Source organism: Myotis yumanensis, unplaced genomic scaffold, assembly GCF_028538775.1.
Source record: "Myotis yumanensis isolate MYYU_CA2020_CCGP unplaced genomic scaffold, mMyoYum1.0.hap1 SCAF_3, whole genome shotgun sequence".
NCBI classification, from domain to species: Eukaryota; Metazoa; Chordata; class Mammalia; order Chiroptera; family Vespertilionidae; genus Myotis; species Myotis yumanensis.
The window spans coordinates 202,985,870-202,998,363 of NW_027223754.1; the positions used below are offsets into that span (position 1 = coordinate 202,985,870).

The 12,494-nt window shown below is 39.2% G+C and overlaps 1 protein-coding gene and 1 non-coding gene across 9 annotated transcripts in view; one reads left to right on the forward strand and one right to left on the reverse strand.

Annotated features, from left to right (window-relative positions):
* RIC8B (RIC8 guanine nucleotide exchange factor B) overlaps positions 1-12,494 on the forward strand; it is a 111,605-nt gene that overhangs the window by 75,482 nt on the left and 23,629 nt on the right. For all 8 annotated transcript variants that reach the window (XR_011470859.1, XR_011470860.1, XR_011470861.1 and 5 more), the window contains exon 8: positions 8,702-8,846. Coding sequence is in view for 4 of the 8 variants with exons in the window: in XM_070410974.1 (XP_070267075.1) it covers positions 8,702-8,846 (145 nt within the window). In the remaining 4 variants the exon portion in view is untranslated. The remainder of the gene's footprint in view (positions 1-8,701; positions 8,847-12,494) is intronic.
* LOC139007735 (U6 spliceosomal RNA) lies at positions 5,148-5,254 on the reverse strand. Its single transcript, XR_011470900.1, has one exon. It is a non-coding gene; the product is annotated as a U6 spliceosomal RNA (small nuclear RNA).

Here is a 12,494-nt window from a genome sequence, read left to right on the forward strand (position 1 = left end):
TATTATCCATTGTTATCTCTGAGTAGTAGGATGACTGTTAACTTGCTTTTGAGTTCTCTGCTTTGTAATTTTTTTCCTACAGTAAGCATGCATTTCTTGTGTTACTTCTAAAAAAGTTATTAAATGAGGGAAAATAAAGTTTATTTCTTCTATAATTACATATCTAAGTACATAAATTACACGTATAAATATAGTCACCTTACTAATGACTTAGTGAATGTCATAGTGAATAATAGTATATGCATTTATAAAGGAGTTTGTTAATTGTTTTTCATTTGAAATGTTTCACTTCATTCCCCCTTGGACCCAACATTTGTGTTTCATAGTCCTAACTTTGGGCCCCAAACCAACCCATATTAGCAAAATTGTATCTTTTTCATTTGACCTCTAACAATCCATATATTTTCCTCTGCTTCTCCTTCCAATTTGTTTTTAAGTTTAGCAGATTTATTCTTCTGGAATAAAAATTTATTTAGCAAATATTTTTGAGCTAGACCTTGAGAATACAGAGGTATGTATACAAGATAAATAAGGTCCCTGCCCTCATTTGTATTATTTACTTTCTTATCAAGGGTTATAACACAAATGCCTACAAGTGCCAGGCTGATAATAAAAGTAAGTCAAATGGAGTGGATGTAAGATGATAAATGAAAACTGACACTTAGCTCATTGTTGGGGAGATAGTAGGTTGGGACTGAGGACAAGAGGGTGAGCAGGGGGCAACTAGAAAGAGGACATTGCTACTGTTTGGCTCCCACTGATTATTACCATGGAGGAACATGTAGGTCAGTATTACCAAATCTTATAGATTTTCCAAGAGAGGCCAGGACTCTGAATTTTTACATAAAAACTCCCAGTTTTTAAATTCTGTCAACTAATTCCAATTTTAAAATCTGGGGCAAAAAATGTTTTTAGTCCACATTCAACTTATAAAAGTCATCAGATCTTGGAATTTGGGTTGTATCGAAATGAAATAAATGTTAAGTAATGTATCACAGTGGCTGACCTCCCTCTTAAGGATATTCAAAGCTGCTTGAAAGTGAAGGTACTGTGATCCAGGCTCAAAAGTCAGACCACTAAGTAGAGACAACAGGCAGCTGTCAAACTGGGTTAGGAACACAGAGACTGGATTAAGAAAGAAAACTGAAATAGGGTGAAATACAAAGGGCAACATTTTATGGAAGACTTGGCACAGAAAGAACTATCCAAGTATCTTCAATACCCATCTGTGCCAGCTAAACTGAATCTCCAGCTAACATGTGCTCATGCTACTCACTTGTTTTGTGGAGCCCTGACAAAACTAAACTCATTACCTGCTCTGCAAATTATATACTTTCTGAAGGGGCCTAAAGTTAGACCTAACGTAGTTTAATAAAAGAAAATATTTTTAAAACTCCCTACCTTGGTGAGGTTTCCCCCCTTTTAACATATTCATTACTTCCCAGTATGTGCTAGGCATTGTGGTAGGGGCTGAATTGCGGAGATAAATAAGGCTTGAGATCCTTCACCTTTATAAACTTACTTTTGTCTCCTTTCTCTCTCAGAGGAATAGGTGTCTCTTTATCTCAGAGCCAAGCAGTTCTCCTTTCCTATTGATCTTTTCTCTTCCTGTCTTCTCAGAAGGCTTGCTCCATCCGTTCTTATCCTCTATTCTTTTGTTTGTTTTTAACTCTCCCTGTATTTTCCTCAATCTATATGCATCTTCACGTCTCAGCATCTTGAAAAATTCACTGCTTTTCTTTTCAGTACCTTATTACCCACTCAGGCTTCGCCTTGCTGCCGTTCCTCCCCAGAGTCCATTGAAAATGCTCAGTCAGGTCACAGGTTAACTAACAAATTACACAGCTGGTACTTTTTGGTTCTTATCTTTGCTGCATCTCTCACTAACAGTTGACACTATTGACCACTCTGTTTCTGTGCTACTGCACACCTGGATTTCTGTCTCTTCTTTTCAGTCTCATTTGCTAACTCCTATCTTTGTCCACATTTTATTGCCACTATTCTTTAGAGTTCTCTTCTGGCCCCTGAAGTGATCACTCCTTTGACTTCTGCTTCAGCCTGTTTGCTGGGCATTCCCAAATCTAAGTACCACTTAATAAACTATTAAAGTAGTCATCTCTGTCTGGTCAGGTTTTCTTCTATTTGTCTCCCACATGGTTAACAGAGGGGTTGTTCTAAAAATGCAAGTATAATTATATCAATCATTCTTGTAAAAGTTTTAATGACTTCTTGTCACCTGAATGGTAAAATCCAAAATTTCCCTCCATGCCTATCTTCGTAGTATATTCTTAATTGTACTGAGTTCTTCATTCTTTCCTGATTATACTGCACCATTTCTTGGCATATCTGCATGACTTGGCAGGTGCTGTTGGTTTTGCATAGAATGCCTTTCCCTGTCTTTGTTAGCATAGTAAGCTTTGTTTATCCTTGAAGTGTGTTAAGCATTATCTCTGTAAAGACATTTCTGATCATTCAAGGCAGATTTAATCATTCTCTGCCTTGTATCATTTTTACTTTTCTCTGTTTTTAATACTTTCCGCATTTGCTATGTTGTAACTTTTTTATGTGTTGAACTTTCATTCTGGACATTAGTTTCTTTAGGTCAAAGATTATGTCTTCTTCATCTTTGGATCCCTAGTATTAACAAGGTACCTTACAGATAGTAGGTGCCCTAGGGTTTAACAAAAGAACAAACATTTGTGCTCTCTCTGAATTTACTGTGGTGGACAAAAGTAGGCTTATAGTTGTGAATACACAAAACAGTTTATTCTTGTATTAAACTGTTATTTTCCATATGAATAACTATAACCTACTTTGGCACCCCCTGTACCTTGTCCTGTAGATTTCTACATTAAAAGGAATACTTTCAATGCACTATGGTAAGCACCAGAAGAGAGGAGTGTGTCAGGTTCTGTGACCTCCTGGAAGAGAGAATGGTTGGGTGGTGTGGAGAAAGTCAAAGAAAGTCTTCACAGGAGAGGACAGAGAAAGGGGCCACTGCCTTAGTATACACAGAAAAGAAAACTAGTCCAAGGTGCAGTGATTGGCAATGTGTACAGTAATAAGAGATGAGCTTGAGAAAGAAAGCAAAGGCCAGATGATGAAGAACCTGTTTGGCCCTGTTGTAGAACTTGAGCTTCAGCTTTTAGGGGAGAAATTAGAAGTTTCATCCAGGAAGGCAGTACTGTCACACTTTTGCTTTACGAAGGTATAGCAGGTATTGTATGGAGGGATGTGAGACTAGTCATAGAAGAGTAGTTAGAGGAAGCTAGTATAGCAGCGGTTCTCAACCTGTGGATCGCGACCCCTTTGGCGGTCGAACGACCCTTACACAGGGGTCGCCTAAGACCATCCTGCATATCAGATATTTACATTACAATTCATAACAGTAGCAACATTACAGTTACAAAGTAGCAACGAAAATAATTATATGGTTGGGTCACAACATGAGGAACTGTATTTAAAGGGCCAGAAGGTTGAGAACCACTGTATAGGTAGGATTTCTCGAAGTATTTGGAAGGAAAGGATTATGTGTAATAGAGAAGGGGGAAGGGCCTCTGAGTAGACTGTGGCTCTGCCATTCTTTTTCCTTGGTAAAAGGGCTAAACCTCATTTTCATTTTCATGGTAGAGTGTGATAATACCCGTGTTTGTGGAAGCAGTGATACCGTGACTGCCAGTGTCGCTCTGACTTTGCAGTGTGCTGCTGTTTGCTTTCCTCTGTTAATAGTGCCCTCTGGCATCTTGATAACATAATGGTGAGATATTTCTTGCAACTTTCTGACTGAGTGCTATTTGTTTCACTTTGGCAGCAGTTTCACCTAACTGTATGGATGGTTACCATGACAAAGAACACATATACTTGTGTTTCTTTTTCTTTTAAACGGAATATCTTTTCTTTGCCTTTAGCAGCTCACCTTACCATTCAAGTTCAGTCCATTTTCCTTTTTACTATTTTCCCAATATCAAATAGGATGTTATACAATGTATTTGAAAGTAGACGAAAAAGTAGCTAGAAACACCCCACCAAATATAGTTGACCCTTCAGCAGGGTGGGGGTTAGGAGCGCCAACCATTGGTGCAGTTGAAAATCAGTGTATTACTTAAGCCCTTCGCATATGCAAATTCCTGACCAAGGACTGAAAATATATAACATCAGTCAGAACTTCACAAGGAAAATGCTTCTTACTATGAGAATTATGTAGTCCATTTGTCTTCCCAACCCAACCCCCATTTTAAGTATTTTATGCTATTAACAAAAGTTCATTTTATTTTAAAACTATTGGCTATAGCCTCATCTGCTTTGAGGCTATTAAGACAAGGTGGGTCTTAAATTGTCTCTGTAACTAAAGCTGTCAGAGAGTTGGCACATGTTTGTTCCAGTGAATGAGAAGTAAGCGTTATTTTCATGAAAGTGCTAGGAAATTTTTCTATTAACTGGCTTCCAGGAAGACAATCTGCATAAGAAAGTAGGTTATTTAGTGTTCTGTTTACTTCTTTTTCATCTATTTGGACTTTGATAAACTCTGAATTCTTAAACTGTTTTCATCTTTAGCAATTGTAGGTGGTTACATTTTGTGTCTTTTTATTGTTATTTTGTTTTTGGGTATATTCATTTAGACCATTTATTCATATCTCACTTTAGACTTCCACAGTTTCAGTGAATATTTCTTTTCTGGACCACTAAACATCCTTATTTGTTAAAAAACAATAATAATAATAAACCCTATAAAAAACGCATTCAGTGAGAGAGTATGCCATGTGGGTTCAGATCTATGATCCTTTGACCTCAGTGACTGTGTCATTAAGGTCATGTCTGACTCCGGGAATATTAAGAATACCTGTATACACTGGATATTCACTTTTCCTAATAACCCATTAAGAATTCTTTGATTTCTCTAAACCATTTCATCTTGCAGAAGCTCTGAATGCAAGAGAGAGCAAATCAGATGTATTCCGAGGGCTTTCAAATTACACCACCATGATCTCTCATTAAATTGTAATAGGATTTTATTGAGCACCCACTGAGAATTATTACCAAAGAAACCATAGTTACCAATAGGTTTTTAAGGTAGCAAATGGTCGAAACTTAGAGTGTAAACTGTACTGTACTTAATCTACATATATATATATATATTTTTTTTTTTTTTAAATATGGAACGCTTCACGAATTTGCGTGTCATCCTTGCGTAGGGGCCATGCTAATCTTCTCTGTATCGTTCCAATTTTAGTATATGTGCTGCCGAAGCGAGCACTACTTATATTATTAATACATGTTTCTTTTTGCATAAATTTCACCAGTTTGCTATATTCTTTGAAAGCAAGACTGCCTTTTATTTTTACTGTCAAGGGAGCTACCCTGTAGTTCAAGTATTTGAAAATTTAATGGCCAACTCTCTCCTGGTTGGTCTATTTATTCTATTCACACCCTTCATAATTTCATACTCTTATCACAGTTATCCTCTGTCCTTACCCACCTATTTCCCTATCCATTGCCCCTTTCTAGTTCCCAGAATTATTTTAATTGCTCTCCTCTGAATCTTTTATTTTTTAATATATTTTTATTGATTTCAGAGAGGAAGGGAGAGGGACAGAGAGACAGAAACATCAATGATGAGAGAGAATCATTGATTGGTTGCCTCTTGTACGCCCCCCCCCCCCCCCCCCCCCCCGCCCCGGGATCAAACCCACAACACAGGCATGTGCCATTGACCAGAATCAAACCCGGGACCCTTCAGTCCACAGGCCAACACTCTATCCACTGACCCAAACCAGCCAGGGCTCTCCTCTGAATCTTCTCCAGCTTTATTTTATCTTTTTGAGGTAAGTGATATGAATTCCAGTGTATTTCAGATGTAGATTTTACTGAGGCCTTACACATGGATAGGATAGTGTTGTTTTGCTTCCTACAGTTGTCTTTAGTTGCCATTTTATTGAAAGCCTTAAGTAAGTTTTGCCGATTTTTATCTTTTGATTGAATATTTTAGTGTTCACCTTCAAATTGTCTGAAGGAAAGAAAGTACTTCTATATAAAGCTGCTAGTGATTGCTCAGTATCTTCCTTAAAGCTGCTTAGAAACCATACACACAAAGGAAAACTCCTACACTTCAAGGTTTTCCTGAAAAAGTGTTACATGTCTGCTTCTCTTAGAGATAATCACCTTACATTGGTGACAAGCAATGTATTACTTAGAGGGGATCTGCGCCAAATGCTTCGTTGGGGCTTGTTTATTTGGGTTGACTACCAGTAAGATTAAGTCAGAAAATGATCAGTGATCATTTTACCTATATGACTAGGAAAATACTTTGTGCCAGACACTTTTTTAAGCACTTTGCATGTGTTGACCTGTGAGGTAGATATTATTCCAATTCTCCAGATTAGAAAATGTGGGTACAGAGCTGCAAAATAACATCTCAGGGTCAACCAGCTAGTACATGATCATTATTGAAATCCAGCAAGCCTAACTCCCGAGCCTCCCTACTCAGTGGATTCTGTGTGTTTTCATATATTTTACTAGTGGCCCAGTACACGAATTCATGCACATTGAAAGGAAATTAATTAGAAGAAATATTTTAATATTGCTATTCGCTCTTTCTCTATAATAGAAATGTCAACCAAATTCACGATCTACAGTGGCGGAAACACACACCTGCAGTTGGTGCCAGTGAGAGCTTTATATGTATTGCGCATGTGCGAATCAACTTAGCCTTTTATGTATATACTTGAGGCCCAGTGCACAAAATTCATGCACTCAGGGGAGGGTGGACCCTCAGCCCGGCCTGCACCCTCACGCAGTCCAGGAGCCCTTGGCGGATGTCTGACTGATGGCTTAGGAGCAGGCCTAAGCCATCAGTCATACATCCTTAGCGCTGCTGTGGAGGTGGGAGAAGCTCCCGCCACCGCCACTGCGCTCACCATCCATGAACCTGGCTTCTGGCTGAGTGGAGCTCCTCCTGTGGGAGCGCACTGACCACCAGGGGGCAGCTCCAGCGCTGAGCGTCTGCCCCCTGGTGGGCAGTGCGCATCATAGCGACCGGTCGTTCCACTGTTGGGCCGAAACTGGCTCTCCGACATTCCCTGAGGGGTCCCAGATTGCAAGAGGGCACAGGCCAGGCCGAGGGACCCCACTGGTGCATGATCTGGGCTGGGGAGGGATGCAGGAGGGCTCCAGGGCATGTCTGGCCCATCTCTCTCAGTCCCAATTGGCCAGACCCCAGCAGCAAGCTAACCTACTGGTCGGAGTGTTTAACCCCTGGTGGTCAGTGCATGTCATAGCAACCGGTCAACTGTCTGCCCTCTGGTGGTCAGTACACATCATAGCGAGTGGTTGAGCCACCTTAGCTTATCATTAGCATATTACGCTTTGATTGGTTGAATGGATGACCGGACACTTAGCATATTGGACTCTTATTATATAGGATAGGATAAACTTGCTTAAGTAGACCTGCTTTCTGATTAAGCTAAACTTTTTCTAGCCCAGTGAAGCACCCCAACTTCTCTTTCAGTTAATTGTCAGCAACACAGCAATAAATATCAACACAAAGCAGATTATTATTGTAGATCACGCAGGGGTAACAAAGGGTAAAATATTTAACTGCAGCAGTGTTTGACTATATTCTGCACAGTGAGAAACCTGAAGTCATTTTCAAGGTCCACCATTTCTTCTTTCAGTCGGGTCAAGTTTCTAAATGTTCTAAATCTCCATTTTATGGCTAATGAAAAGAGAATAGGATTCCCCCAAGTCTCCTATCTACCTATTCCAGGACTTCTGTGAGGATCAAACGAGATGAGGCACGGGAAAATGCTTCACAGACATTTGGTTAAATTGTGAAATGTTTGCACTTGGTTATAAAGCAAGTTATGTTCCTGGGCTGAAGAAACTGCAGAGAGGCTAGTCCTCACTAGGGAGAGGAAGCCAGGTGTTGCTACATGACGTCATTACCCGGCACCCACAGCGACCGTTTCTGGGCTGGATTGGCCTGTGGGCCCCATTTTGTGCCATGGGGTCTTGGCAATGTTGGCTGCGATTTGGTGGGGTGTCATTCCTAGGTGATGGCGGGGCCTGTGTCCCACTTGGGGGAAGCTGAGTGTTGGTTTGTCAGTTCCAGGTCCATGGTGCCGGCCAATGCGCATCATGGCAACTCCTGCATTGAGCGTCTGCTCCCTGGTGGTCAGTGTGCATCCTAACAATCGGTCGGACACTCAGACACTTAGCATATTAACCTTTTACATATATAGATTGCTGACTTTTTTTTAAAAAGCAGTAACTTAGTCCATTCTATTTGCTAATATCCTTAAGTTTTCTTATTTTCTTTCCCTCCAGTTCCTACAAAGGGTGTAAGAAAAATTTTACATGATGTGCGATATTGGTAAAATGCCAGTAACTCGTTTCTAATCATTATTTCTCTAAAACTAAATAAAGAAATAAGATTTGTGAACAAAAACTTAAAACAGCACCCTTACCAATCAATGTCCTGGTGGTCAGAGAGGCCCCACTTCCGCAACAAAGTATATTCAAATCAGCTGTTTGAATTTCAGAAACCTGAAAAAAGATTGGTCCTCAGAGCACATAGTGTAACCACTACCAACCACACTTTTAAAAATTCTCCATTTTAATTCTCCAATGTCCCTGTGTTGGTGAGTAGTCAGTGATGCTAGTGCACACCCAAGGATTCCTGTCTAAAACCTGTTCTGTTTTGCAGTGGATAGCCTGCTGAAATACACTGGCTATGGGAATGCTGCAGGACTGTTGGCGGCCAGGGGCCTCTTGACTGGAGGAAGAGGAGATAATTGGTACTCAGAGGACGAGGACACAGACACTGAAGAATACAAAAATGCAAAACCAAAGTATAGTATCAAGTTTCTTTTCACCTAATTCTGTGCCTTTGAGTGGGTTATTTGCCTTTCACTTCCTTTGTCTCATTTTCCAAGTGTTTTTTTTTCTTTTGTGGATTTGGAAACTTTCCATTTAATAGTGTTTTCAGAGGCAGTTCCATTGCTCATGCCTTAGAGCAGTGGTCGCCAACCTTTTGGACCTCACTGACCACCAGTGGTCCACAGACCACCGGTTGGTGACCACTGCCTTAGAGAGTGTCTTCAAGTGATTGAGGAAGGATAATAATTGCAAGGAATGTTCTGCTGAATGATTATTTTCAACATGCTCATTACCCTGTCCCAAGAAGTAAGAGGGTGCTTTTACATATCTACCGTCATATATTTTAAAAGTATTGTTGCTTCCTTTTTGCTTCTTTTCCATATGTTGAGATTTTAGAAGGTGTAACCAAGACTAAGTATTTAGGTTGGTTATTTGATACTTCATTCTTTCTCAGAAAGCTAAATGTAGGTTCCGTACATTCTGATCTTCTTCCCTCTTGCATAAAAGCCCTTATGAGTCAATAAAGCAACAAGGCACATTACTAGCAAAAGTAAAGAACTTTGGCTCCATAGTAAATTTTACTCAAACATTGAGGGAATTACCTCTGAGCAGATGCATTAGTGCTCTGAATAGGCAAACAGAGACTCCTCAAGTCCTCCCTGAGTCAGTGCTTATAAATCAGATACTAATTCTTCTGTCCCAAACAAATCACCTCTACTTCCTTCCCTTCCCATTCTTTTCATCTTCCTCTCAACCCCCATCCCAGGTAGGTTTCTTAGTTTCCACTTGCTAAGAAACTAAGGTTTCTAGGAGTTGTTTGAGCTTAGTTTCCTGGTTTTTATTACTGAATGTTAAAAGGGTAACTGCCTTTTGGCATCATTGATGTTGACATGCTATGTTTTCTACCGATAGTCTTCTAGAGTGTGATGTGGGTCATGTTGTATTTGGTCAAAGATAGAAAATCATTATCTGCAAAATCAGCACCCCCTCCCCTCTTTTTTAGTACAGATTATATCCTGTTGACATGAAAGTAATGGGTTGTGAGAAGGTAAAAGATCATGCCCTAATTAGGAATTTTATTGCCCATATTCTCAGCAAATTGGTCTGAGCAGGTAGCATTACTTTTAGCACCCCCAGTGCTATCAGCCTCAGCAGGATCTTATAGAGTATATCCCCCCCACCAAAAAAAAGGCTTTGGGGGGAAATGCTAGCAGTAAGTTCTTAAGACTGCCACCATTTAGATGTTATAAATTGGGTATCTCCATCAAGTATTTGAAGAAAAGATAGAGAAATCAATACTTTAATCTTTCCCTAATTATGTATAATTTAATTATAAATGAGTCTTGCTCACTCTTGTTTTTTTCATTCCATAAATTGTATTTCCATAACAGTTTAATGTTTTATATCTCTCCATTTGAAACATTAAAATTTATCAGTGGAGAAGTCTCATATTAAAGGAAGATAGAAATTATATTAGGCATTCTTTGTGCCCCAGAGATGTGGACACAGTCAACTTAGACAACTCTTGAGTACTTGTGGGTGGTCAGTATTGTTGCAGCTCAATGTGTTTTGTTGCTTTTGTTTGGTAGATGATTTCTGTAGTGGTAATGGCCATTTATCTAGAAAGCACCAGAATGCTACTGTAACAAGAAAGAGCTCAGAGAAAATACAAGAACACTGGGTCTCTGCCAATGGTTTGGAATAGACATGCTAGATTTCAGAAGAGCACTGTTTGTTTAAATCAAAGACCATGAGGTTTGATATTGTTATTGTCTTAGCTTTTGGTCATAGGAGATTCTGTACTAGTACTTGGGCCTTACATCCTTAATCTCTAGCCTTTGGACCTGGCCTATGTTGTTAATAGGAGTGGTATGTTATGGTCAGAATAGCCACCATTGTGAAATTTTGTGTTTACTCATTACAAGTATAAATAGGGGTTTCCCATCCGTTTTTGTTTTTTTTCTTATATCTTCCCTACTTTTAGGTGAAACAGGGTAGTGGAATGTTTAATTTGTTTAAATACTTACCTAGATGGTCCTTGTGGAAGTAGTGGTGAATAAAGTACTTTCTAAGCGCGACAGTCCTTTGTGCCCTAGGCAGTGATCCACAGAGCCTGAAGAACTTTGTCTCTAAAAACTGTTATGAAAACTTTTATCAATCTAGTGGAACTTCTAAAATCTGAAAGGATTGCTTACTCCCCTACCCTCTGATTATCCTTCACTAGTCAGTGTTCCCAGGATCGGAGTCTAGGTTTCTTAGGATACATTTATTCACAAGAGTTGTTAGTATTGGCAAAAGCAGAGAAATCACTCCTCATCCAGTTGGCCCTTGTCCCATTGTAAAAAAAATGTAAGTGGATTCTGATTAATGCACTAAGGTAACCTGTAATCCTTTAGTGGAATCTGAAACCACAAATTCTATGAAGCTTACATTCAGGCTGTGGGAGACAGTTAATATCACAACAGTCCTTTTTGTGTCAAAATAAATGTACTTAATGGACTGGAAATGGCTTTCTGTAATTAGCACACTTAGACAGGATATACTCATTGAATCAAGTTACATGTCACACAGGTTTTGCTGTATGTTTAGCCATGTTTGTTAAAAGATGTCATATAAATTTTGGTATTGTATCAAAGAGAAACAAAATCTCTAAATTCTAATTTTATACCTCTTTCTTTTATGCCTCTGAGCATGGAGGCTCCTAAACTGTTTATGTAATATAAATGACTGATACGGTGTATACATAATTGCAAACATCATTTGAAAGATGTGTATCTAATGACATTTGGCTCATTGTAGACCAGTGACTTTCAGGGTGGGTATCTAGGAGCCTGAGGGCCCAAAGAGGTGTGTTTAAAGAACTTCTGTACAGAGGGGCAGAAGGAGGGGAAGGCCACCAAAGTGGGCAGAACTTTAAGATACCTCCTTACACCCTTAATACCCCCACTAGTTCAGATCACATTCAGAAGCTTAAAATCATTGTACTAAACTGCTTGGGTATTGCCTTTTTTACTATATTTCTCTCAGCAGTAACTCTGTCAGCATCTGTATTGACAGCAGTCACCAACCCGTGGTCCGCGGACCATTGGTGGTCCGTGAGGTCCGAAAGGTTGGTGACCGCTGCTCTAGAAGGTCAGAATTGAGAATAAAATCATTGCTGCTTCTGCATTACACTGGGTTCTGTAAGTTTACCAGCCTTTGTGATATTTGCAATCCCACTAGTTTTGTACTTTCATAACTGAATTCTCTATTTTTTTTTTATTTTTGTGTTATAATTTGGGGAAATGGCCAGCAAGAGATCAGTTGTGTTAGATAACTACAGTGTTGTTCCACATTTCATTTCCTATAGATTTACAACCATAGTTTCTGTATCCTTTATAATAAAGGATATCAGTCTTAATTCAAAACACTCAACATAGGAAACACTTAGAAAGCACTATAACTTAAAAAGACATTTTGGAGTTTTTTTTAATTGCCTAGATGCAATATGGTATCTATTTATATATATACATATATGTATCCAGTATGTTTATTTGTATGGTTGCTACACAATAGATACTTAGTAAATATTTGGTAAACAGTGAAAGAGTGACAACACACACCCTAGTTCTTTGCACTGC